This window comes from Carcharodon carcharias, chromosome 2, assembly GCF_017639515.1.
Source record: "Carcharodon carcharias isolate sCarCar2 chromosome 2, sCarCar2.pri, whole genome shotgun sequence".
NCBI lineage: Eukaryota > Metazoa > Chordata > Chondrichthyes > Lamniformes > Lamnidae > Carcharodon > Carcharodon carcharias.
Window position 1 is genome coordinate 156,493,362 of NC_054468.1, and position 26,054 is coordinate 156,519,415.

Below are 26,054 nucleotides of genomic sequence, written 5' to 3' on the forward strand. Positions count from 1 at the left end.
GCCTGGATATTCATCACCAAGGTGAGTAGGGAAAATTCCTGGCTCGGCCTGCCTGCCCACCTCTGGAGAATGTGCCTGCAAATGCTTGGGATCTTCATTGCTGTGGGGTGGATGTGGGCTGCAGTCGGGCCAGCCAACCAGGGAAAGAAGTTAGAGGCAGCACAGGGGCTGCCAAGTGCCAAGATAGGCTGTTTAAAAGGTCCGCCTCAGTTTTGTGGGGCGTTGTCCCAGTGAACATAAAAAGAATAAGGCCCTCCAGCATTCACATGCTCCCCATGCCACCTCATGACCCCCTTGACAGGCTATGAACCTGTCAATCAAGCAATATTTTCCCTCGGCTCAGGTGTTTTATTATTTTCATGGATGTCTGTCTTTCAGCCAAGACTACACAATGAGACTTGGATGAGGGGCCAGACATCCATTATGTACTAATACCCTTGCAGTGTCTGTTACCTTTGAAGGGTCTCTAAGGTGCCGTGAACCACGGTTCTTTGAAAAGCTGGCCCGACTCCATGAAAACTGTGGAGGGCTTGGGCATGCCTATTCCTGCAACGAAGCTGGCCAGGTCGGGAATGCATGGTGAGAGGTTTTGACCTAAACCAGCTTGTGCCCTTAACAGGGACTCCTGAAAATTGCACAGCCTGGGAATAGGGTCTGGAATGGTGGCCATTTTTAAAGGGCTCCTGTGTCATCCCAACTTGATGAAAATCCAGGCTGTTGTTTCCCCTCACAATTTAACTGGAAAAAAATCAATCTCATTTACAAAATTGAAAGCTTGAAAAATACTTTTTTTTACATAGATTCATTTTTAAAATATTAAAAAATTAAAATGTTCCTGTCTGTAAGTAAGAATGGCCACCATTTGTTTAGACTTGTTTAGGCATCACTTCATCTACACCTACATGCAGTCTTCAGTCACTGAACTTTTCTTTAAAAACCGAATCATCATCTCATCTGGGAGTGATATGGATTAAGTAAACCACAATTTATGGTCTCACAGTGTTCAGGCAGCAAATGTTTTAATTCCATGTATGATCCTGATCTAGCAGTTTAAGAGGGCTGTATTTAAGTATGAAGGCTGTTGGGTCATGGTGCACAAACAGCAGAGCTGGACCATCAGTTTTTATACAGTGTCATGCCCAAAACTTATGATCTAGTCTGGTGCACATCAACTTGGTTAGCAACTTAATTCCCATTATACTTGTGCATTCAATTCAAATTCTAGAGCCACAGATGGCAGGATATATAACACATTTCTCTGAATGATGTATCTTCATCTTTGGACTAATAAATTGCTATGGATTCAAAGAATCTATGAACCGATGATAATATGATGTTATACTATAGAAACAGTATGAACTTTCTTTTACTTTCCCCTTCAGCTCAATGATCCCTATCAAAGTTCAGCTAAGCACCACTGTGTAAGATAGAGCCTCTTTTTATGTGGCCATCAGTGCATATAGGAAGAAAAATTGAAGTAACTTGTATTTACAAAGGCATCTTGTCTTCAGGGCATCCCAAAGCACTTAAAAGTAATCCATTGGTGCTTAACATGCATAAGTCATCAGGTGGATGCAGCACAATAACCAACTGTCACACATTAAGATTCCAAAATAACAAATCAACAAATGACCAGACTGGCTGTTAGTGGGTTATTTTTGAAGGAAGGATGCACTCCCTGCTCTTCTTTGAATATTACCATGTGATTTTTTACAGCTATCTGAGCAGGCATAGTTTTAATGTTTGACTGGAAAGATGGCACCTCTGGCAACATAGCAGCTTCCTCATTACTTCAATATTAGCCTAAATTGTCTTTATATCCCAATGGAATCTAGGCTACAACATTCTCACTCAAGAGATGAGAGCACTACAGCTGAAACAAAATAACACTTTGTAGAGAAAAATTACACTCACCTTGCAGCATTATAGAGGAATAGAAACTCACAAGACAGAAGGTGGCCAATAGGCCAGTTGGGTCTAGGCTGGTTCTTTGAAAGCGAAATTGTGCTAGTCCAACTTTATCATTTTATTTTGTTTGTACCTGTGAAAGTTCCTCATCCTCAAGTGCCTACTAACTCCCTTTAAAATTATTTATAGAATCAGCTTCCACCACCTCTTCAGGTAGGGCGTTCTCAATTATCTGAATGAAAAAAATTGTCATCTCCTGTCTAGATTTTTTTGCCATTCTGCTAGTTTGTCGCTAAATAACTGGCACCATCAGTAGCAGTGGATGTTCCCAGATCAAGTCAAGCCACTGTCCTGGATGAAGGACAAGAAATTGTGTGGAATAATTCAAGATTTTTAAAAAGCAAGTCAGAAAGTTGTCTCAGGGATACTTAATCCCGTCACTAAAGCCAATCCATAAGTCAGCACTTCTACTAGTTACATAATGAAGATCCGTTCAGCTAGTCAAGATGGTAATGATTTGAACAGGTCAGGTTCCACTGACATTTTTGTATCAGATTTTACATGCCATTTTATTACTGGGCAGAATATTTTTAGTTTCATAAATAAAAAAAACGTTTAAAGGAAGGTGACAATGCATAAGTTAGCCTAGAGATGGCGCTATGGGTCAGTGTGATGTGTGGATGGCAGGGTGGAGAGGCATTTTAACTTGGACAGCATATTTTGTATATTTTAAAAATACACATACATGCATCTGCAAACAGAGTTATGCCAGCAATAATTCCCTTGCGGACTGGGACTGCACTGTGATGACAAGGAAGAGTCCTGGATGTTATAAGGTGAATAAGGTGTTCAAGGGGATGGCTTAACACATCAGACATGTATTATATATTAATAATATTGGCTTCTACATTACAAATATTTCAGCTGTAATTTGAAAGGTTTGTGCACTTTTAAGTAACTTAAAGTCAAGCCTAAAGTTTCAATTAATACACTGCCATAGAGAAGTAGTGCACAAAATACTTTAGAACTGGTTCAAAACTCACATAAACCCAAAATGCATGCTGCAGAGAACACAGGTAAGTGTCAGTGTGGTTTTGGCAGATTGCACCCTGGACCTGTAGGGATGTTGACAGTATTGGCAAACTGATGTCATACATCTTGCCAGCTTATTCACCAGAGCCTTGCTCGCTGGCTGATGTAATTAAAATTAATCATTTTGTAAAACATGTTCCTACACAGGTGCATAGTGTAATCATTTTGTAGTGGCTAATCTGTGAATGGATTTTGCATTAGTTTTATTTTCTCTTCTTTTCAGATTTTGGCAGAATGCTGTGTTTGTTCATCATCTAATGTAAGCACATTAAGCTTGAATGAAGCAGTTTTGTCAGCTGCATTGTAGGAAACATGTCTGGTACCTGTGAATTACTATAGGGAATCAAACAAATTGCATTAAACCCATACAGTGGGATCCTGAAAAACCTGCTGCAAAAACTAAACTAGAACTGTACCACTCAATTCACACTGAGTTGAAATCTTCACATACAAAATGTTTAGGCTTTAATTAGAGTTGCACCATTACAAAAAAAAAATTGTTAGCTTAATCTGATTCAGCACTTTACCCTGAACGAAGGTAATACTTATTATACACAAAACTTTGAAGAAGCTGTGCCATTTTGTTGGAGGAGCTCAGTGTTTTGAAAACTATGATAAGAATAAAACTAATGGCAGCAATTAGAACAAAATGGGTTAAGTGCTGGCAAATTGAAATCTAACGGATACACAAGCATAAACTGCAGATTATATAACATGTAATAAGCCTTTTTTAGAACATTTCTTTAAATCCAAGTTTCATGAGAGCAATTTTGTTCCATGTACAGACTTTACCTTTCTGATGTAATCAAAAATGATGCAATCAAAAATGATGCAATCTATTCATCTCGGAAGCAAACTTTTTTTAAAGAAAAATTCTGCTCTAAATGTTGCAATGGTAAGAAAACCAGAGTTATCATAGAAGTTTAACTGTTAACGTTCAAATAGACATTATTTGTACTTAATTAATTTCTCCACTAAAGCACATGGGCTCAAATGTAGCATTTGCTCAAATTAACAGATCTGTTATCAATCAGTAATAGTACTGATGAGTGTAATTCCTGATTTAAGGTTACCACAGGCAAGGTCACTCATTGGCAAATTGAACCTGGTCCCAACAAGAATCGGCCAAATAATTGACATTGCACAACTTCTAATCTGAAGATATTAGCGCCATACATAGTAACGTTCCATTTATAGCAATATTCTAATTTTATGTTGAAGGTATCTAAACTGATTTAGGTATTCCCTTTGATTTAGTATCTTTACTTTATTTGCATTTAATTTACTTTCACATTGTGGGCATGCCAACCTGGCCCACAATTTGTCTTTTTTTTACCTGATTTGGGACTATGTCAAGTCTGATTTATGGCTAATTCAGGTGGTAAGTAATAATACACATGCAGTAAAAAAAAAACTGCTCACATGTGGGCTTAGTGGATAAGTGTCATCTGGTGTTGTCACAAGCCACAGAATCCAGGCAATCAAAAATCTGATTCTTAATGTTTGGCAAGATTATGGTCAACTAAGTAAGTGGGGTGCCCCTTAACTACAGAGCAAAAAATCAGGCAAGGATTCTTTCCATCATAGTTATCAAGTGGCCCCAGTTGATTTGTTTTTATCATTAGTATGGTTGATCTAAATGGACTTGGTGTATTTGGTAACTGCTTTCGTGCCTTCGGAGATGGCATGTTTGGCCAGTTCCCCCATTAGCATAAGGCAGATGATGCTCTGGATCTCACTAGCTGAGCTGGTGTGGCACTTGTACTAAATGAGGTGCAAAGCCTTGGAGGCAATGTGCTCAAAAATGTTGACAATGAAGGAGTTTATGACACTCATGGCCTTGCATGAAATCCTAGTGGAAGAGTGAGCTTAGGTCAGAACTCTGGACACGTTAAGTAAAGTAGCTCCGCTTCCGGGTTTTCCTCCACTTTTTGGACAGTTTCTTGATGACTTTAGTAAATGACTGCTTCGATGCCTTGTGGGACACACCGCCCTTAGCTGCAGCAGTCACCCCAGGCACTCCATTCAACTTTGACAAACTCAAATGTGCCCAGATGGGCCATTTGCAGAAAACAGATTCAGAGTCACAGCTGAATCTACCCAACAATCACTGATGAAAGCAAAATATTGCGGATGCTGGAAATCTGAAATAAAAACAAAAAATGCCGGAAAAACTCAGCAGGTCTGGCAGCATCTGTTAACGTTTTGAGTCCGTATGACTCTTCTTCAGAGATGGAGAAGAGTCATACAGATTCAAAACATAAACTCTGTTTGTCTCCCTACAGCTAGCACTATTGCTCACCAAAAATCAGACATTGTTCAAACATAAAGAATGGCCAGGCGGGCAAGGTCCTGCATGATGAACTGTGAAACTGGCTCTAGCAAGAGTCCATGCCTCCAGGACAGAATATTGGAATAAAAAAGTAACTGGATGAAATACATGTGTTAAAAAATATACAATGTTTCAGTTCTGTTACAGCAATCTCAGCAGTATTTTGTGACCAGATCAGATGTACCCATGTAACACCAGCAGGTTCAATTGAAAATTACTGCACCATTGAAACCTTTTTAATTCAAATTCTTAAGTAATGGACACCATCCTACTCAAAACTGAGTCACTATAGCAGAGATTCATTTAGTACCAAGAAATGTCTTCTTTTCCTGGAGGGTCTGCTGGGACTTGCGAAACTCTGCTATGCACATTCCCCTCCCCCTCCCTTTAAACAGTTATGCAAATTGAAATTCACTATACAAAAATAAACCCTTAATTACTGGTAAAAATTATGGTCTAAATGAAAAGTTATCTTGGTAATTTTTTGTGATTTGTTACACATGTTCCTTTAAAGGATGCATGCATCAGTTTTTTTAAACATAGGCTTCTGTTCTCTTACAGAAAAACCGCTGACCTGGAAGCCTTGTGTGCAGAAATGTAAGTAGCTCTGTCAGCATTATATGCTGTCCTTAAGAGTAAACTCTAAAGTTCAAACACCCTTAAGGGCAGCATAGGTTAATCTCAGCCTCAGTAAAGTAAGAAAGGATAAGAAAATCAACAGCAAATCAGTGAGAGGATTAGACAGCCAATTTTCACAAACCTGAATCTAAACTATGCTGGTCAGCCTGAAAATTAGCTGAAACTGAGTTTCAACTGGAAGGTCGTAGGTTCAACTGCCAGAACTGATGATTGCTCAGATCTTGCTCCCTTTGGTTGGCTAAGTTTAATCTGCTGATAGATTGTTTGGATGCATGGTCAGCAAAACCAGGAGTCCTGCTCTTTATTTTTGGTGGGGGAATTGGGGTGGATGATGTCGCTGAAAGCCAAAATCCTCTCTTACTTCTCCATTGACCAATTCACAGGATTGTTACAGCACAGAAAGAGGCCATTTTGCCCATTGTGCCTGTACCAGCTGTCCAAATGAACATTTCACCTAGTGCCATTCTCCCGCCTTCTCCCCATAACCCTGCACGTTCTTCTTCTTTTTCAGATAACAGTCTAATTCTCTTTTGAAGGTCTCGATATATCCTGCCTCCACCACACTCAGGCAGTGTATTCCAGACCTGAACCACTCGCTGTGTGAAAAAGTTTTCCCTCATGTAGCTTTTGCTTTTTTTGACAATTTCTTTAAATGTGTGCTTTCTCATTGTCGATCCTTTCACAAGTGGGAACAGTTTCTCCCTATCTACTCTGTCCAGACCCCTCATGATTTTGAATTCCTCTATCAAATGTCCTCTCAGCCTTCTCTTCACCAAGGAAAACAGTCCCAAGCTTCCAATCTATCTTCATAACTGAAGTTCCTCATCCCTGGAACCATTCTCATGAATCTTTTCTGCACTCCCTCCAATGCCTTTATATCTTTCCTAAGTGCAGTGCCTGGAACTGGGTGCAATACTTCAGCTGAGGCAGAACTAGTGTCTTAACTAAGTTCAACATAATCTCCTTGCTCTTGTACTCCATGCTCCTATTAATAAAGTCTATGATCTTGTATGCTTTATTAACTGCTCACTCGACCTGTCCTGCCACCTTCAATGACTTATGCACATATACACCCAGACTCCTTTGCTTCTGCACCCCCTTCAGATCTGCATCTTTTATATTGTCTCTCCACGTTCTTCCTACCAAAGTTGGTATAAAATTTACAGCAAACATGGTGAAGTTCATCAAAGCAGTGCAGCTAATCCCTCCTATCTTATTGATAGAGAATATATAAAGGCGGGCTGGCTGGTGGCATGCTGAATTGGCAGGGGGTGGGGGAGGAGTTAAAATGCAATAATGTAAAGTGTTATCCTTTTTCAATGAAGTGTGTGAAAAATTCAAATCGATTTCACAGATGGAAAATCAATCCAGCCATGATCTCTGTATACCATGGACGATTAAGAAGCAGAACTGTCAGTAAATAGGTTACTGCAAAAGAATGATGTCCCCTTTTACAGATAAATCATTAGCATGAAATATAGATGAATCTTGATTAGTGCATAACTAATTTCTTACTTGTTTCAGAGTTTCTCCAGTGACAAGAGTAAATGGGAATGCTAAATAGAATTTTATGGTTGGGCCACGTGCAAGTTTTTTTCAAGCTTTTAATGTAATAAAGGTAATCAAACAAGGTAGAGCATCACTGCGCTTTTTAACAACAGGACCATACAGTTTTAAAAGAAAAACAGCTTTGTAAACATTATGATAACCAGCATAAAATCCATACTCTGGATCATGTAGATATATTGCTGAAGTCACGAAGAAAAGCTGATATACTAAGTCCCCATTTTAAGTTGGAAAAACTCAGCGAGTCTAACAGCATCTGTGGAGAGAAAAACAGAGTTAGCGTTTTGAGTCTGTACTACTCTTATTGAGAGCTCTGAAGAAGTCACAGAGACTCGAAAAGTTAACTGTTTCTCTCTCTACAGTTGCTGTTCGATCTGCTGAGTTTTTCCAGTATTTTATGGTTTTATTTCATATTTCCAGCATCCGCAGTATTTTACTTTTACCCCATTTTAAGTTGCCTCTTTCAGCATCCTTTTGTTTTAATATCACGGTAAAATGGGGTCAGTACGCGCACGAAGTTTTAGAATTTCTGTTTTAGCGTAGTTTTGCGCCAGGCCCGACGTAGCATCTGCGCCATTTTGGGGCAGCCCCTCCTGCTCACCAACTCTCTACCACTCACAGCTCCTCCCGCTTCCTTCCTCCCTCTTGTCACCCCCTCCTGAGTCCCCGCTTATAGCGAGGGTTAGAGAGAAGGAAGCGGCAAAGCAGGATAGGTGGCATGAGGGAGAGTCGGCCAGCAGGAGAGGCAGCTTGTGGGCGGTAAGTAGAAAGAGTTAGCATATTTCTTTCATATTTTAAAATTTATTTTATTTTAAAAGTTATTTCATTTACAAATATGGAAATTTAAGATGCACAGTATTTTGACTTACAGCGTATAATGTTTCAATTATTTTTTTCTGATGAGAAAGGTCCTACAGACTATAGCTTTTATGTTGTTTGTGATGGGAAAATCCGATTGCTTAAAGTTGTTTCACTCAAAGTTGCACTTTTCAGGAACTCAACTACAACATTAAGTGAGGGATTACTGTATTGGTTTATTTAATGAGATTTCATGAGATGTTCAAACATAATTGAATCATTTACAGGTGTTACTACACAAATGCTTTTATGTTTCTGTTTAAGGAATTTCCTCTTCCCACATTTGAGCAGTCATACTCTTTTCTTCTGACAAGGCTTTAAACCATCAAAACACAAAACTTTAGAACGGTTAAAAATCTGCAAACATGAATAAAAAAAAGTACATGCGGAAATCATAGAAAAATTCTGTAACTTGAAACTTGTAAAAAAAATTGCTGTAGGAAGAATCCTGCACAGGTTTAATATTAAGAACATTCCCAGTGGAATCAGAACCCATAAACCCATAAAAGCTATTGAGCTAGATTTTCATCCTCGAGGTAGATATAGCGGGAGTCAGAAAAATTCCTGGTTCAGCCTGCCCACCTCAGGAGAAAGTACCCCACGGACAGGATTTTCATTGGGAGGGCTGAAGGTGTGGTCTGCTGTCAGGCCAGTCAACCTGGGAGAAAGGTCAGAGAGGCTGGGTGCGGAGGCAGGCTGTTTAAGAGGCCCTTCTCAGTGCTGTGAGACTTTGTCCCAGTTACAGAAAGGCCCTCCAGCCCTCACCCCCATACATGCTTCAACCATGCCACCTCATGCCTCCTCCCACCACCTATGGCCCCTGGAATCAGGACCCGCCCACCGTTTTGAAAGGACTCCCAAGTCATCCTGACTAGGTGAAAACCCAGTCCATTATATCTCTAAACAACATTTAAACTTCTTAGGCTTTGTCAGATATGAATAAGTTACTACTTAAACCAAGCTAACAGAGAACCTACAAATCACCGTCAAACTCTGTTGCTTGTGAGGACAATTTTCACTTAGACTTAACGGAACTAAAAAGCAAGTGCTGTAGTGATCTGCAGCCTGACACATTCACTTCCTGTATGATACCAGTGAGTGCTGATTTTAGTACTTTGTCATCCCAATGTGCTTCCTTCTCTCCCCACAGACTGCATGTCGTTTGCTTACCTCACACTCTGGGTCAAACTGAAAACATCTGCTGAGCAAGATAATCTAATGCAGCAATATCCATCTATAACTGATAATTCACAGGAAAGAACCACATTTAAAGCATTCCTCCAAACCTTCTTCGCTAACACTACAGGTGAGACATTCAAGTTTACCAACAACATACAACAGTAAACCCTGAAAAAAACTCTCACTTCATAATAAGTGTTGCTGATGAACGTTGTGACAATCTTTTAAAATGTCACAACGTGACAAGGAAAAACATTAAACATTCTGGTATTTTTGGGTTGGTTCTAATTTAGTGCTGCATCTTGGGGATTAAATTAGAATCTATAAACACAAAAAGAATCTGACCTACATTTCACTTTTACTTAATGTGGCTAGAGGAAGTAATGAGCAAATTTGATCAAAATCCATGGAGTCCAAGTCATCCAGCGTAGGCTTGGTCCATAAACTTGCACTCGCTTCTGTGGGTTGGAAAATTGTAGGTTAATCCCAAATAGGGAATATATGTATTATTTAAGTTGTAGGGGTCGGTTAGTTCAGTTGCTTAGATGGCTAGAGTGTGGTGCAGAATGACGCCAACAGAGTCATAGGATGGAATTTTCCATTCTGGAGACAAATCCGGTGGTGAGCGGGAAAGTTGCTGTGATTCCCACTTGGCAGCTGAACACATGATCTTCTGCTGGTCAGCTCATTAATTGTGCACCCACAAGGAGCTCGGTGATTCTTGTGGCAGGGCAGGCAGGAAGTCGCTCACGCTGCCATCACCTCATGGGTTGAAGGTCCTGGCCCCATATTTAAAAGGCACCGGGACAGACATTCACTCATTGCAGGCCAGGAGCTCTGCACTACTCCTCCAGAGTCCTGGGGGCCACAGCTCATACTGGAGAAGCGACAGATGTGAGCAACCACATCCCAGGACATTCGAGGGTGCCTCCGGCATTGCCTCTTGCTCATTTCTAGATAAGAACACTGCCTGCAATACACAAATGATCGGGTCAATGCTCACCAATGCAGTGTTCCATGTTTGCCAGCATCTTGACCTTCTAGAGGTTCTATTGCGCCTCTTGTTGCTCGGGCCCTTGCTCGTCTTGGCCCTGTGCCAACTAGCGATGGGCCTTCCTCCTCATCCGGATGAAAGGCATTACCAAGACAGGGTTGCCTGCAGCCTGCATCACTGATGAGTCAGTAGGTGTGAGAGCGAATTGAAGTGACACATTCAGTGCACATGTCCTTTACACATTTCCCGACATCTCAAAGCCAGCAGGCTAATTACCTGGCCTCCATCTAGACATGGCATCCCCACCCCACCCTTTCCAGGTAAAGGGCATTCCAGAGGACCAGAGATTATCCATGACTGCATATGGGGACATTGCTCTTTGCCAGGGTGATGAGAGCCATATGCAAGAAGCTTCCCTCTGACAGGTGGCTTGGATAATGGGAGGAGGCAGGATAAGGGTGGGCATCAGGATGGTAACGGATCTCGGCTCTGAAGGGTGGGTAAGTGGATCATGATAGGGTCCTGGATACGGTGGGGTGCGGATGGAGCTTCAATGGTGACAGAGACAAGAGGAATGATGATATTGAGTAGGGCTAGGATGATGGTGGGAGGTTTGTGGGTGACATGAGAAGGGTAGAAGTTGTTGGAGCAAGTTTGAAAGGTGACATGCACCATTTTTCCAATCTGACCTTGACCACACAGTTAATTAGTCAGTGAGATCCCTTGAGGTGGGAGGAGGGTCTTTTTGGGTGGGTGAAGTTCAAGGTCAGTTCAAGTGGCTGACTAAAGGGACACCCTAATAATTATGAGGCAACTGAACGTCAAAGATGCTCAGTTATGCTCTCCTGTCTATGGTGAAGCCCACATTGCAGCAGGTTTGGTCCTGGCTCATGAGTCTCATAACGGCGAGAGCCCAGCAAGGTGTGGAGCTACTATTTATTCTGTGCCATTTACCACTGGCTGCAGTCAGAGTCAGGGATGAAGGGAGGGAGGGAGATGGATGCCAACTCATGACTCCAAACCTCCATCCTTCCAGGTGAATGGTCATAGCTGACAAGGGCTCATGCGGTTAGTCTATGATGCCAAGACAATGGTCTCTCTATAGAGTTTTGAGGGTAGTGGAGACAAACCCTTGTCAGCCATGACCAGTCACCTGGGAGGATGGAGGTTTGGAGTCGGGAATTGGTATCCACCTCCCTCCCTCCCTTCACCCCTGACTCTGACTAGCCAGTGGTAAATGGCACAGAGTAAATGGCAACTCCACACCTTGCTGGGCTCTCGCTGTTATGAGACCCATGAGGGGTCCCTTATTAGGGTGTCCCTTTAGTCAGCCACTTGAACTGACCTTGAAATCCACCCACCTGAAAAGACCCTCCTCCCACTTCAAGGGATCTCATTGACTGACTAACTGTGTGGTCAAGGTCAGATTTGAAAAATGGTGCATGTCACCTTTCAAACTTGCTCCAACACCTTCTACCTCCCCATGTCACTCACAAACCTCCCACCATCCCCCAAGACCCACTCAATATCACCATTCCTCTTGCCTCTGTCACCACTGAACCTCCCCCTCCACCCCCCCAATTATCCTGGACCCCATCCTGATCCACCTCCACATGCTTTCCCTCCACTCAGAGCCGAGACCCTTACCATCTCCATGCTCACGCTTACACTGCCTCTTCCCATTATCCAAACCACCCGCCTTGTCCCCCTCCATAACCTCCCCTGATGAGACCTTCACCTAGCAGACTCACACCCTGGACTTGCCATCCTATTGCATCCCATTCCCCCTCTGATTGTGAACTGTTCCCTCCTATCACCAGTACCTTGAACTCACCCACAGGATCCCATGTCGACACCACTGAACTTGCCCTTTAAGACACTCCCTTTCTCCCCACCCCTTCGCTTTCACATACACGGTCTACCAACCTCACATTCCCAGTAAGCCTGCCTCCCCTGTCCAGGTGTTGTGCCACCCTTCCACCCTACCAATCCTCACATTCTAACCTTCACCTGCCTCCCGTTTCCACCCTTGGTGCAGCGTTTGCTACCAGCACTCAAGTGAAATTATGCAAGGTTCCCAAGAATGGGAAAACAACATCTTTGGACCTCAAAGTCATGGAAGAGGTGAAGCTCGCCAGGTGCAAGACTCTTATATACAGTTGTAAAACTGAACATTCTAAATTCTTGCTGTTAGGGAACTTAATTTGGAGGAAGGACTTAATTCTGGCGAAGTAGCCTTTTAATTAGCTTGCATGAGGTGCTAATGAATGCAAATGTGGTTTCCGACATTGTACATTGGGAAACTTGACCTGCCGTTAACCTGTCATCAAAGTGGGGAGAACAAAATTTCAAACCAATTTTCCACCGGTGGGAAACTGATTCTTCAATCACGCCATATTAAGTGCCCTTGCCCGCCACAATTGCTGCCACTGGTGTGAGCAGAAAATTCTGCCCGTAGAGTCATTTATGGCACAGAAGGCGGCCATTTGGCCTATTGAGTTCATGCTGGCTGCCCACAGAGTAATCCAGTCAGTCCCACTCCCCCACTCAATCCCCGTAGCCCTGCAAGTTTATTTGCTTCAACAGCTCATCCAATTTTCTTTTTAAATCACTGATAGTTTCCATTTCTACCACTGTTGTGGGCAGCGATTTACAGGTCATTACCACTCACTGCGTAAAAAGTTCTTCTTCACATTCCACCTGTATCTCTTGCCCAAAATCTCAAATCTCTGTCCCCTAGCCCTTTCACCATCAGCTAATGGGAAGAATTTTTCCCCTGTCTATTTTATATAATCTTGTATGCCTCTAACAAGTCTCTCCACAATCTCCTGTTCTCCAAGGAGAACATCACCAGCCTTCCCGATGTAACCTTGTAACTAAAATCACATCAAATCCCTGGAACCATTCTGGTAAGGCTGCTCCATATCTTCTCAAGGACCCTTGCATTTTTCCTTTTGTAGTGACCGCAACATAGGAGCAGGAATAGGCCATTCAGCCTATTGAGCCTGCCCCTCCACTCAACATGATCACGGCTGATCACCCACCCCAATTCCTCTTTTCCACACTATCCCCATATCCCTTTTCATCATTGGCATTTAGAAAACTGTCAATCTCTACTTTAAACATAGTCAATGACTCAGCTTCCAAAGCCCTCCGGGGTAGTGAATTCCAAAGGTTCACAACCCTTTGAATAAAAAAATTCTCCTCATCCAGGTCCTAAATGACTTCCCCTTTATTTTGAAAATTGTGGCCCCTGGTTCTAGGCTCCCCAACATCTTATCTGCATCTACCCTGTCCATTCCTTTAAGAATTTGTAGGTTTCAATGAGATCACTTCTCATTCTTTGAAACTCTAGAAAATACTGGTCTAGTTTCCCCAAACTCTCTTCACAGGGCAGTCCTGCCATCCCAGGAACAAGTCTGGTGAACCTTTGTTGCACTCCCTCTATGGCAATAATACCCCTCCTAAGATAAGGGGACCAAAACTGCACACAGTACTCCAGTTGCAGTCTAACTAAGGTTCTATACAATTGAAGTAAGATTTTGTTACCCCTGTACTCAAACCCTCCTGTGGTAAACTGGACACAAATCACTAGTTGGGGCCTTAGCAGAGCTTTATAAAGGTTCAGCATAACTTGCTGCTTTTATACTGAATACCTCTATTTAAGGAGCGTAGGATCCCATATGTTTTGTTAACCAGTCTCAGTATGTCCTGACTTCTTAAAAAGATCGATGCACATATATCTCTAGGTTCCTCTGTTCCTGCACACTTTTTAAAATTGTGCCATCAAGTTTATATTGCCTCTCCCTATCGCTTCTAACATCGCAAGTTCAATCACTGGCTCATGGAGGGATACCTGCTTGCCCTGACCCACACTTGATGCGGAGTGGTTCTCCTCAATCTATATAACCATTTGTCTCTCTATAACTGGGAGAGATGCCTAAGATCCCTCATAAACTATGGTTAATTACCAAATTCCAAGAATTATTCAGGTTGACTGAGTAAAGTACTGAGGGACTTCTACATTGTTAAGCGCACCATCCTTTAAATGAGACTAAATTGACTCATCTACCTGTTCCAGTGGTTCATATGGATACTCATGCATTTAACCAAGAGGAATTTTTAGTGTCCGAGACAACATTTTTACCTCAGTTAATACTTAAAAACAGATTACTCATCTAATGGTTGTTAGTAGGATGCTTTGGTATATTTGCTGCATTTGCCTGCTTAATAGGCTCTCCACTTTAAAGAATATGTGATGTTGTTTTCTGACTTTTTTTACAGGATAAGGTGCTGTAAATGCTATTAAGTCACAAGTTTGTGTTTATGAGCATGTTACATAAACAAACAAGTATAATGTATGATTTCCTCTTCATTTACTATCTAAAGCAGTCTTATGAGAGCACATTGCTCATCATGTTTGAACTTCCACAATGGGTTTATGTCCCTGAAGTGACAAGGTGGTATATTCAGGTGGATTACTCAACCTTGAGGTACTGTATTCTTCATTTTTCAGTTTAAGTATCCTTCATCTGTCATGGATGTAAAATGTAATCCCAGAGGAAAGATTGATGGGAACACACATCGCCTTAATAGATTTTCATTCTGTACTGCATTTTATGTGCTTAATATAAACATTCATAAATCAGTAGGTACAAACAGAAGATTCCTACCAAGCTGTTTTCATTCTATACTCCGCTTGAAGAGAGAAAGTAATTTAGAAATTTAAAATTTAATGAAGTTTTTAATTTACTAGAGTCAAAAGTATGTCATTATCATTATTAACAGTAGATTAATCAACTGCACTGTGCAAGCTCCTATTTGCAGAGTCATGTTAGAATAATCTGGGACAAGACTTCTGTGCTCCTATACGGGACTTCTCCAACTCTAATGACAGTACAAACTATCTAACTGGTCACATGGCTCCTTTCTGGAAGCTGCTCTTATGAGCCTATTATCTGATAGAGGGTAGATGTGTAGATCCCAGAGCTGCAGGTGTGCTGCCTTGATAGATATATGTTGTATAGACACTCTAAGAACTAAGGTTAGACTAAAGGGCAATATCCTTCATTGTTAGGATATGCTTGAACTGCTGGACTTCCAGAATCCAAGACAAAGCATCCCACTTGATTGGCACTCCATCCATCATTGGCACACCATGGCTGCAGTGTATACCATTTACAAGGTAAACGGCAGAAACTCACCATGCTTCTTCGACAGTACCTTCCAAACCTACAACCTCTACCACCTAGAATCTAGGTGAAAAAGGGTAGCAGGTGCATGAAAACACTACCACTTGCAAGTTCCCTTGCAAGTCTCACACCACCCGAACTTGGAAGCTAACCACTGTTACCTCATCATTGCTGGGTCAAATTCCTGGATCTCATTCCCTAACAGCACTGTGGGTGTACCTATATCACACGCATTCCATTGGTTAAAGGAGATGGCTTACTATGATCTACTCAAGGGCAATGAGGGAAGGGCAATAAATGCTAGCCTCGCCTGCAATGCCCATATACCAAGAATGAAAAAAAACACTTTGACACCAGCCAGAGGTTAAGATGGCATTAACTTCAGAATATTTTTGGAGCTATCTTACATCGAAGTAAAGTTGTTTAAATCTGTTGACATGGCACATTTATAATCACAAGGATCACTCTGCCTCATTGTGGTTTAACTGCACACACCTTTACTGAGCAGGATGATTCTTAGTTCAGAGATCCAAATTAGCCCCAGTGCCAATGTCATTTAAAATGTTTTAAGCCAGACATCCCTGCAGAGAACCATGTCCTGACTGTAAAATCTGAGCATATTTTCCATTCAGCATTCCCACTACAGTTTAGTAAACTCAATAAGATGCAGACTTTCACGGAAAATCTCATCATTATCAAGTCCCGCCTCTAGCATCTACTGCTTTGCTCTTTCATTTAATGCACTGAATCCTTTTGCAATGTCTATGGGTATTATTGTGTTAACATAAGGGACTGAAGTACACCACATCCATCGTTTCTCAAATCTGAGCCAGAGGTTTGGGTTCAAATCCCACTTCAGAACTAAGCATAAAAATCTAGGCTGACATTATAGTGCAGGAATGAGGAGTGCTGTACTATTAGAGGTGCCGTCTTTCAGATCAGACATTAAACTGAGGCTCCATCTGTCCTCTCAGGTGGATGTAAAAGATCCCATGGCACTATTTGAAGAAGAACAGGGGAGTTATCCCCGGTGTCCTAGTCAGTATTTACCCCTCAATCAACATGAGAAAAAAAATCATCCAGTAATTATCACATTGTTGTTTGTGGGAGTTTGTTGTACACAAATTGGCTGCTACATTTCCTACATTAGGATAATGACTACACTTCAAAAGTAAATTCATTGGCTGTGTTGGGCTGTATTCTGTGGGAGATTTTTTTTCTCATGTTGTATTCTGAAGGTACGAAATGCAATTCTTACTTCTTTTTTCCTTCGTGGTTCTTTTGAGTAAAGTTCTGGAACCTGGGGTCCCTGAGATTTCCATCAGATGGCTGATGATGAGGAGTAAAATATGGAATTAAATACAGCCAATTCTTGCTCAACTGGTTAATTTGAATCATACAGACCAGGAAAGTGCCAGGTTCAATCTCTAGTGTGTGCCAAGTTAATTGATTTCAGCCAGAACATTGGCAGAGAGCCTACAATTGGCCTCAAAGCCCCTGGTTAGAGACAGGAAGAAAAAAATTTGGTGAGGCTCTGTGCTCCTGATCATGACCCAGTGAGCACTATTAGTGCATGTGGACATTGGGTAAGGACAGCTTTAGGCTTAGCTAGTGTAAAGCAGCATGTCAACATTTATCCGCTGACTCACGCATGAAAACTGGCCCTTGGAATAGGTGCCAGACTGGAAAACATCCGCGAACTACACGTCAAGCAAGGAATTAATTCTTTACAAAGACAGATGAAAGGGATAAAAATCTGCACAAAAAGGAGGAAAATTCTCATATTGTTGGGTACATAAAATTAAGTTTGCAGACATAGTAAGTTAGCAGATTTGCTAACTGTAGGAATCTTCATATCAGCTCATTTTCTGTGCCTCTTCCTGTAACTTTGAAAGGAAACTTTTGTGAATTTGGTTGATTTGCTTACTAAAAGCACCACTGAATTGTCAGAATACAGCAAGTTTGGTCAAACATTTATTCTATTATGCTTCTTTAAAATGAATTGTCTCTTTTTTTTAGAAGGAACATTGAAGCGCTTTTCAAAAATATAATTCTGCCCATTTTAAATGTACATTACCTGAGGAGCTGTTCACCATGCTGGGTGCCATGTTGTAAGTAGCAGTCTGAGGGTTCATCATTACAGAGCTGTTATTCACAGACTGGCTGTAGGGGGAGCTAGAGCCCATCATACCACTTTGGTTCATTCCAATGTATCCAGTTTGCCTAAAAAAAGTGTACACAGTTGTTTGTCTAAACGTGGCACAGATTCACTACGAAAGTAAAACAAATGACACAGGTAGATACTTGACAGCAGGAGCATGCTCTGTGATCAGTTTATGTTGGGAAGACTCCAGGACTGGAGACAGATGCTGGATTTTTTAAAAAAAGAAAGTGTGGAACACTAAAGAATAGTAAGGAAAAAGAGAAAGAAAGAAAAAGGTCAAGTGTTAAGCAACAGCAAGCACATCACTGGGACAGCCTTAGTTCAAATAAACTGATTAAGCCTGCTACACATTACTCATAATTCTAGTGGCAGTTTGCAGACACATTTACACCACAGTATTATCAGAACCACTGTATGGGTTTGATTATTTAGGAGCCATCGTCCATTTATGTCCCTGGGTAGTCTATTTTCTTTACAACCAAAAGCATCCCAGAAATGAAATTCCAGATCAAAAACTGTTAGTTGAACAAACTGCTGGTTCAAATTTTGTTTGGTCCTGGATTGTTTGGACTAGCAGTGTTTCACTGTGCATGATTAAAACAGATTACACCTGTACTCCTCTGTGTATACAACTGGGGCACTAGAATCTATCAATTACCATCAAAGAAATTATTTTATTTGTTCTTTTTGAGCCAAGATTTTAAGAACAATTCAGTAGCTCCATTTTAACATTGTTTGTACACATGACTTTCCATGTGGAAGTATTCTCTGACATGCATTAAACACTGGTAATCCAAATGTCACTGTTCCACACATTCTGTGACCCAAATGGATCACAGCTTTCAAAGAACACTTGTCTTTTGTCATCTTTAGTTTATTTTGTGGCTGTAAAATGTACAAAAACCATTTGTAAGTAAAATTCCTCTAGAACCTAGAACAGGGCCTACACATTTAGCAAAAGAACAATGGTATTTGATATATGACAACTGCAATGCCTAATAGGACACCAAGAAATCTCTTCAAGTTTAATAATCAGAATTAAAAGGAGTTGGAATGAAGTCAGGAGAGAGAAATGGAATTAACACAACAGCATTAGAGGAGTGGAACACAATGCTGTCAGCTGTTATGCTGATCTACTCCATTAGCTCTGCAATATTTAAATACAAACTCTCTCTCCCTCCATACACTAGGTCCGACTCTGCTGATTTTAAGCAGTGACTTTATTGACAGTGCTTCCAATTTAAAACTTAAAAAACTATTCACACTAGTCTATTTTCTTTACAACCAAAAGCATCCCAGAAATGAAATTCCAGATCAAAAACTGTTAGTTGAACAAACTGCTGGTTCAAATTTTGTTTGGTCCTGAATTGTTTGGACTAGCAGTGTTTCACTGTGCATGATTAAAACAGATTACACCTGTACTCCTCTGTGTATAAAACTGGGGCACTAGAATCTATCAATTACCATCAAAGAAATTATTTTATTTGCTCTTTTTGAGCCAAGATTTTAAGAACAATTCAGTAGCTCCATAAAAATAAAATTTTAAACCAGTTTCAATTTTGTTATAAGATTTGGTGTAAAATTCTCAGCCATAACAAAGGTGAATGTTTAAGATTGGTGAATGTTTAAGATTGTATTGCTAATAACTAAAGCTTTGTACTTCTTGGTAGCTTCTAGTTAAGGAACTCCTTACTGCCTAAGGCTCAGTCCAATTACTAAATTCTTTATTTGCATAAGTGTAGTTATTTTTATTTTCAGCAGGTTTCTAAACGTGTACAGTCAGCATTAAGTCTTCCTTTTCTAGGTTGCTTTTGGAAGTGTGGATAAAAGCCCTCGTCTCAAAGCACGCTAATCCTCCTATACCATACCTGTGCAACAACCACTCTTCTCCCATGCCTTCAAACTCTCCTCGTTTCCTAGTTACAGTGTAGTTAAAGCCATCCATATGCTCCCTCAATGGCCTAACTTGCACTGCCCAATCTAATACTAGGCCACACACACCAGAAGGTTCCAAGTTTGATCTTTGTCGAGGTCGGTCATCACCGTAGTTGGGAGGCTACAATTGACCTCAACATACCTAAAATAGGAAGGAAACAAAACCAGCTGGGGTTCCAGTTTCTCATTATTGCCCAGTGACCCTTCCTGAAAAGTGTGCGTACTTGAGCACAATTGGAAAAAAATTAATGAATGTTCGGGCAAGAACAGGCCTAAGTTCAGCTATGATGCCCTTCAAAGATGAATAACCTGTCAAGACTCACTGTTTTAGTCATGAATAAAGACCAGCAGTTGGGGGGGAAAAGGATACCATTATAGAGTTGAACTATTTTGGGAGTTGGCCAAGTTGAAAACAAATGAATCCATATTTTACTCAGCTCATAGGAATTTGGGCATTTCTAGACGAAAGAAAGGCCACAGGGTTAGTTTGCCTTCTACTAACCTGGTAGTTGCTTGATACAATAATAATAGAGTTGCCAATGAGCCATGACAGTCAAATTAATTCTGAGGAAACGGTAGCAACGTGATTATGTAACTGAATTAGTAATCCTGACTGATGATCAGGAGACATGAGTTCAGATCTCACAATGGCAGCTAGGGAGTTTAAATTCAGTTAATTAAATGAATCTGGAATAAAAAGCTAGTATCAGAGTTGGTGACCTGAAATTACTGATTGTCATAAAAACCCCTCTGGGTCACCAATGTCCTTTGCAGAAGGAAATCTGCTTACCTGGTCTAGTTATATACTACTCTACAGAGCAACGTGGGTGACTCTTAACTACCCTCTGAAATTGTCTGGCAAGTCACTCATTTGTATCAAACCGCTATAGAAAGGTATAAAATTTAACAGCACCATTGGTGTACTTATACATAGGCACTGCAGCAGTTTAAGAACAAAGCTCACCACCACCTTCTCAGGGGGAAGTTAGGGATGGGCAATAAATGCTGGCCTTGCCAGCAATACCCACATCCCAGGCACAAATAAAAATAATTTTATAACAGACTAGGCACAAAACAGTAATAGAAAACTCTGAGTGCCATAGACTGAGTCAGCTATTCCTCCTAAGCATGCCACGTTTACCATATGGCTTATCTCAAATTATTCACATACTGTATACCAAAAAAATATTTTCTGAAAGAAATCCATTTAATTTGCAATTAAATGTATCAATACATTTCATACAATACATGTATCAATGCCTTCCAACATTCCATAGACTTGAAATAATATTATAGAGATATTCAAAATCATGAATGGTTTTGATGGAGTAAATAAGGAGAAACCGTTTCCAGTGGAAGACGGGTCAGCAACCAGAGGACGCAGATTTAAAGTGATTTGAAAAAGAGCTAGAGGTGACATGAAGAAAAATTATTTCCTACAGTGAGTTGTATGATCTGGAACATACTGCCTGAAGTGTAATGGAGGTAGATTCAGTTGTGACATTCAAAAGGGAATTGGATATATAATTGAAGGGAAAAAATTTACAGGGCTGTTGTTAATAGGATCCACACCAGTTGATGAAGGCAAAACTAAGACACAGAGCCTTTCCTTGCTGAGAGAATTTATTGACTTTGTTCAGCGTCAACATTCCTCATATACACCAAGTGTCCCAGCTATCCACTACTTGTGTGTTCAAATACCCATCACCTGTTTCCCTTAACTCTTTCGAGTACAAACTCGTTTCCATCTGTTTCAGATGAAGTTACATTGTTTCATAGTTTGCTATTGTGAGATTTGAACTCTTGATAATCTTTTAAATGAAAACCAAATCAACAAAATTGGGATAAATCAGGCACAGCCCCTAATTCAGGTCAGCTGTAAAACCAAGGACAAAGTTTAAATGAACCTTACAAACTTTAAATCAAAATGTGATTAAAGGGGTCAACAAAACACCCCAGTCCCCGCGGTGCCCACCGAGCACGGAAGGCCTCGAGAGTGCCAGCAGACACCGCGTGCTCCCTCTCCAGGGACATCCGGCAGCGAACATAGCCGCGGAAGAGGGACAAACAATCGGGCGGGACTCCCCCGTCGATCACCCGCTGCCTGGACCTGTTAATGGCCAACTTGGCCAGGCCCAGGAGCAGGTTCACGAGGAGGTCCTCCTCCTTCCCGACCCCCTTCCGCACCGGGTGCCCATAGATCAGGAGTGTGGGGCTGAAGTGCAGACAAAACATCAATAAAAGGTTTTTCAAGTAACTAAAAAGGGAGTGCAGCCTACAACACCCTATGTATACATGGTCCACGGACTCCACAAGATCGCAAAAAGGGCACGTGTCCTGAGAGTCCGTGAACCTATGCATCCTCTTATTATAGGGGACTGCTGCATGCAACACCCTCCAACCCAGGTCCCCGATAGAAAGGGGGAGGACACCTCTGTAGAGGGCCTTCCATCGGGGGCCTCCGCCGCGGGACGGCAACAAGGCACGCCAGGGCGTGTCCGGTCGACGGACAAGGGCGAGAAAATGGAAGGTGTGCAGCAGCAGTCCGTACAAAAAGCCCCTCTTTGCCGTGCCAAAAGGCACAGAGGGCATGTCCCCGAGGCGGCTCATATTGCGGGGCACCAGCACCCGAGGGAGGGTTCGGGGCTTGGGGCCAATGTGGAATTCCGTCCGAACAGGGGAACGCTCAGACGGAAGACCACCGCGCACCTGGGCCACCTCAAGACCCAAAATAACGTCGGGTCCGAGCACGACCGTTCTCAGGTCTTGGATGGCATCGGCTGCGACCTGGACACTCACAGACGCACGTTGCGCCAACTCCTGCGGGAGCATCCAGCCCAGTCCTCCGCCACCCAGCACGTCCCCGATCCTGGTCACCCCTGCGGCCACAGCCCTCCTCTCCGCCAACCACTGAAAAGGACGGAGGGGCGGATTCCTGAGCAGCGGCTCTCTGACGATAGCCGCTACTCCTGACGGGGGAGAGCTGCGTCGTGAGGCGACCACTTTCCAGACTTTGATCAGGTCCTGGTAAAAGACGGGCAACGCCTGCAAGGAGCCACCGAGGCCCAGCTGTTCTATAAACAGGAGCTGCACGTCATAATTCAGGCCGTGCACCTGACGGAAGAAATACGTCATCAGGGCACACCATCTAGGAGGAGGCTCGACGTAGAGGTATCGCTGCAGGGTCTGAAGGCGGAAAGTCGCCACCTGTGTGCGTAGGCACACTAGCGCCTGACCACCCTCCCTAAGCGGGAGACTCAGAACCTCGGCAGCGACCCAGTGCAATCTTTTGTCCCAGAAGAAGTCGACTAACAATCTCTGGATTCTTGTGACAAAGTCCGGGGGAGGGGTCAAAGTGACCAGCCGATACCACAACATGGCGGCGATCAGCTGGTTTATGACCAGAACTCGACCTCGGTAAGATAGCACTCGGAGCAGTCCTGTCCAGCGCCGCAGGCGAGCGGTGACTTTCGTCTCCAGTTCCTGCCAGTTTGCCGGCCAGGATTCCTCAGCGGGGCAGAGATGGACCCCCAGGTAGAGGAGGCTGGTCCTGCTCCAGGTGAAAGGCCTGAGCTCCTCGGGTAGGGGATCCATCTGCCACTGACCGACCAGGAGTCCAGAACATTTACCCCAGTTGATCCTGGCAGAAGAAGCGGCAGAGTAGACCTCCTGGCACTCGCGCATCCTCCGCAGGTCAGCCGGGTCACTAAACATAAGGAGCACCTCATCGGCGTAAGCCGAAAGGACCACCCCGATGCCCGGCCCGCGCAGAACCAATCCCGACAACCTCCTCCGCAAGAGGCGCAGGAAAGGCTCCACGCAAATAGAATACAACTGGCCAGACAGGGGGCAGCCCTGACGTACCCCTCTCCCAAAGCGAAGGGGCACCGTCAGGGACCCGTTAACCTTCACTAGACACTCCGCGGCGGTGTACAGAAGTCGGATCCGGGCGACAAAATGCGTCCCGAACCCAAAAGCTCGCAGAGTTCCGAGTAAGTATTCGTGATCCACCATGTCGAATGCCTTCTCCTGATCGAGAGACAGGAAGGCGCACGACAGACCAGCCCTCCGGGAATGGTGGATGATGTCCCGGACCAGATGGATGTTATCATAAATGGTTCGGTCCGGGACGGTGTAGGACTGGTCAGGGTGGATCATGTGGTCCAGCACGGTGCCGAGCCGCGAAGACATGGCTCGGGCCAAAATTTTGTAGTCCATGCTGAGGAGGATATATATAGGCCTCAGCTGTAACTCTTTCGAGTACAAACCTGTTTCCATCTGTTTCAGATGAAGTTACATTGTTTCATAATTTGCCATTGTGAGATTTGAACTCTTGATAATCTTTTAAATGAAAACCAAATCAACAAAATTGGGATAAATCAGGCACAGCCCCTAATTCAGGTCAGCTGTAAAACCAAGGAGAAAGTTTAAAGGAACCTTACAAACTTTAAATCAAAATGTGATTAAAGGGGTCAACAAAACACCCCAGTCCCCACCGAGAAAGCTGCACATAGTATTCCACATGTGTTTGCACTGCAGCCTTGTACAATCAGAGTAACACTTCTTTATTCTTGTAACTCTTATGAGTACAAACCCGTTTCCATCTGTTCCTATTCAGATGAAGTTACATTGTTTCCCATTGTGAGATTTGAACTCTTGATACTCTTTTGAGTAAACCTGTTTCCATCTGTTTCAGATGAAGTTACATTGTTTCATAGTTTGCCATTGTGAGATTTGAACTCTTGATCTTGGGGTTACAAGACCAGTACCATAACCACTTGGCTATTTAGGCCAAGCTCCTGGTTCCCTTAACCATGTAATTGACATTAACAAACCTTAACAATGTAATTGGTAAGACATTGACTGCAATGGAGATAGTGCAAGGAATGGGATTAATCCAATAGCTCCACCTACCAAAGAGCTGGCATAGGCACAATGGGCTGAACTACCTGCTTAAGCACTGTATCATTCTACGATTGTCAAAATTTCATACAGTTATAAAGGTTGAAACAAAATTATTTTTTGTTGGGGCACACAAAAGGGTAAGAGAATAAAGATGGGAAATATTAGTATTAGGAAGATTTAAAACAAAGTTGTTCCATGCCAGTTTTACTCAATAACTTGAAAGCATTTGATTTTATAACAATATACTTTTCCATGTCTTATCACCAGACTTCCAAAATAACTAAAATTCAAAGTTACAGCCACGTTGATACAGGTTAATCCAAAAACGCTGAAGGGAATACATTGGATTGGGAGGAAAAAATAACTTTTAAATTAATTGACTTGAATGATCAGTTAAGACATATTTTGTCTCACTTATGTGCATACATGCTAGCGTTTTGAAGTGTAGAGTTGCTGAAATATACAAATTCTTCACTAATTCACTTTCATGAAAGCCTCTTTTGGTTTAAGGAGAGAAATTTTCTATTGTGGATATACTTTTTCACTTCCAACCTATTCCCATCACTGTAGAAATCAATCTGAACTAAAAACAGAAAATGCTAGAAATACTCAGCAGGTCAGGTAGCATCTGAGAGAGAAAAAGAGTTAATGTTTCAGGTCAATGACCTCTCAGCAATACTGTGAAACGTGAGAAACATAATACATTATAAGCAGATGAAATGGGGAATGGCGGATAAAGAATGAAAAGGTAGGTCTGTGGTAAGGCAGAAGACAGGAGAGGTTAAATGATAAAAGAGTAGGTGGTGCAAGGTCATAGGGAAAGGTAATGAGGCAAATAAAGAAAGAAAAGCTGTGTCCAGTGGAGTTCTGGATAGCAGAATGTTGGACAGCTGCTGCCCAAAACCAAAAACAAGACAAAAATAAGAGCAAGATTGAAACGTGTAATGAAAAGTCTGTAAAGTGCCTGAACAAAAGATGAGGTAATGTTTATTGAGCTTAATTGGAGACCTGCAGGAGGCTGAGGACAGAATGAAAACAAAATGGAGAATTAAAATGATAGGTGACTGAAAGCTTGAGGTTATGCTCAGAGACTGAATGGAAGTGTTCCACAAAGCGGTCATCCAATCTGCGTTTGGTCTCCCCATTGTAGACCACATTGTGAGCAGTGAATACAGTGTAATAAATTGAAAGAAGTACACATAAATCACAGTTTCACCCAGGAGGAGTGTTTGGGGCATTGGATGGAGAGGAGAGAGAAGGTAAAAGGGCAGGTGTTGCATTTCCCACACT

General features: G+C 42.2%; 1 protein-coding gene across 2 annotated transcripts in view; it reads right to left on the reverse strand.

The window, feature by feature from the left end:
* Nucleotides 1-26,054, reverse strand: part of arid1b (AT rich interactive domain 1B (SWI1-like)) — a 947,552-nt gene that overhangs the window by 73,317 nt on the left and 848,181 nt on the right. For both annotated transcript variants that reach the window (XM_041178734.1, XM_041178726.1), the window contains exon 9: nucleotides 17,838-17,983. In XM_041178734.1, coding sequence (XP_041034668.1) covers nucleotides 17,838-17,983 — 146 coding nt within the window. The remainder of the gene's footprint in view (nucleotides 1-17,837; nucleotides 17,984-26,054) is intronic.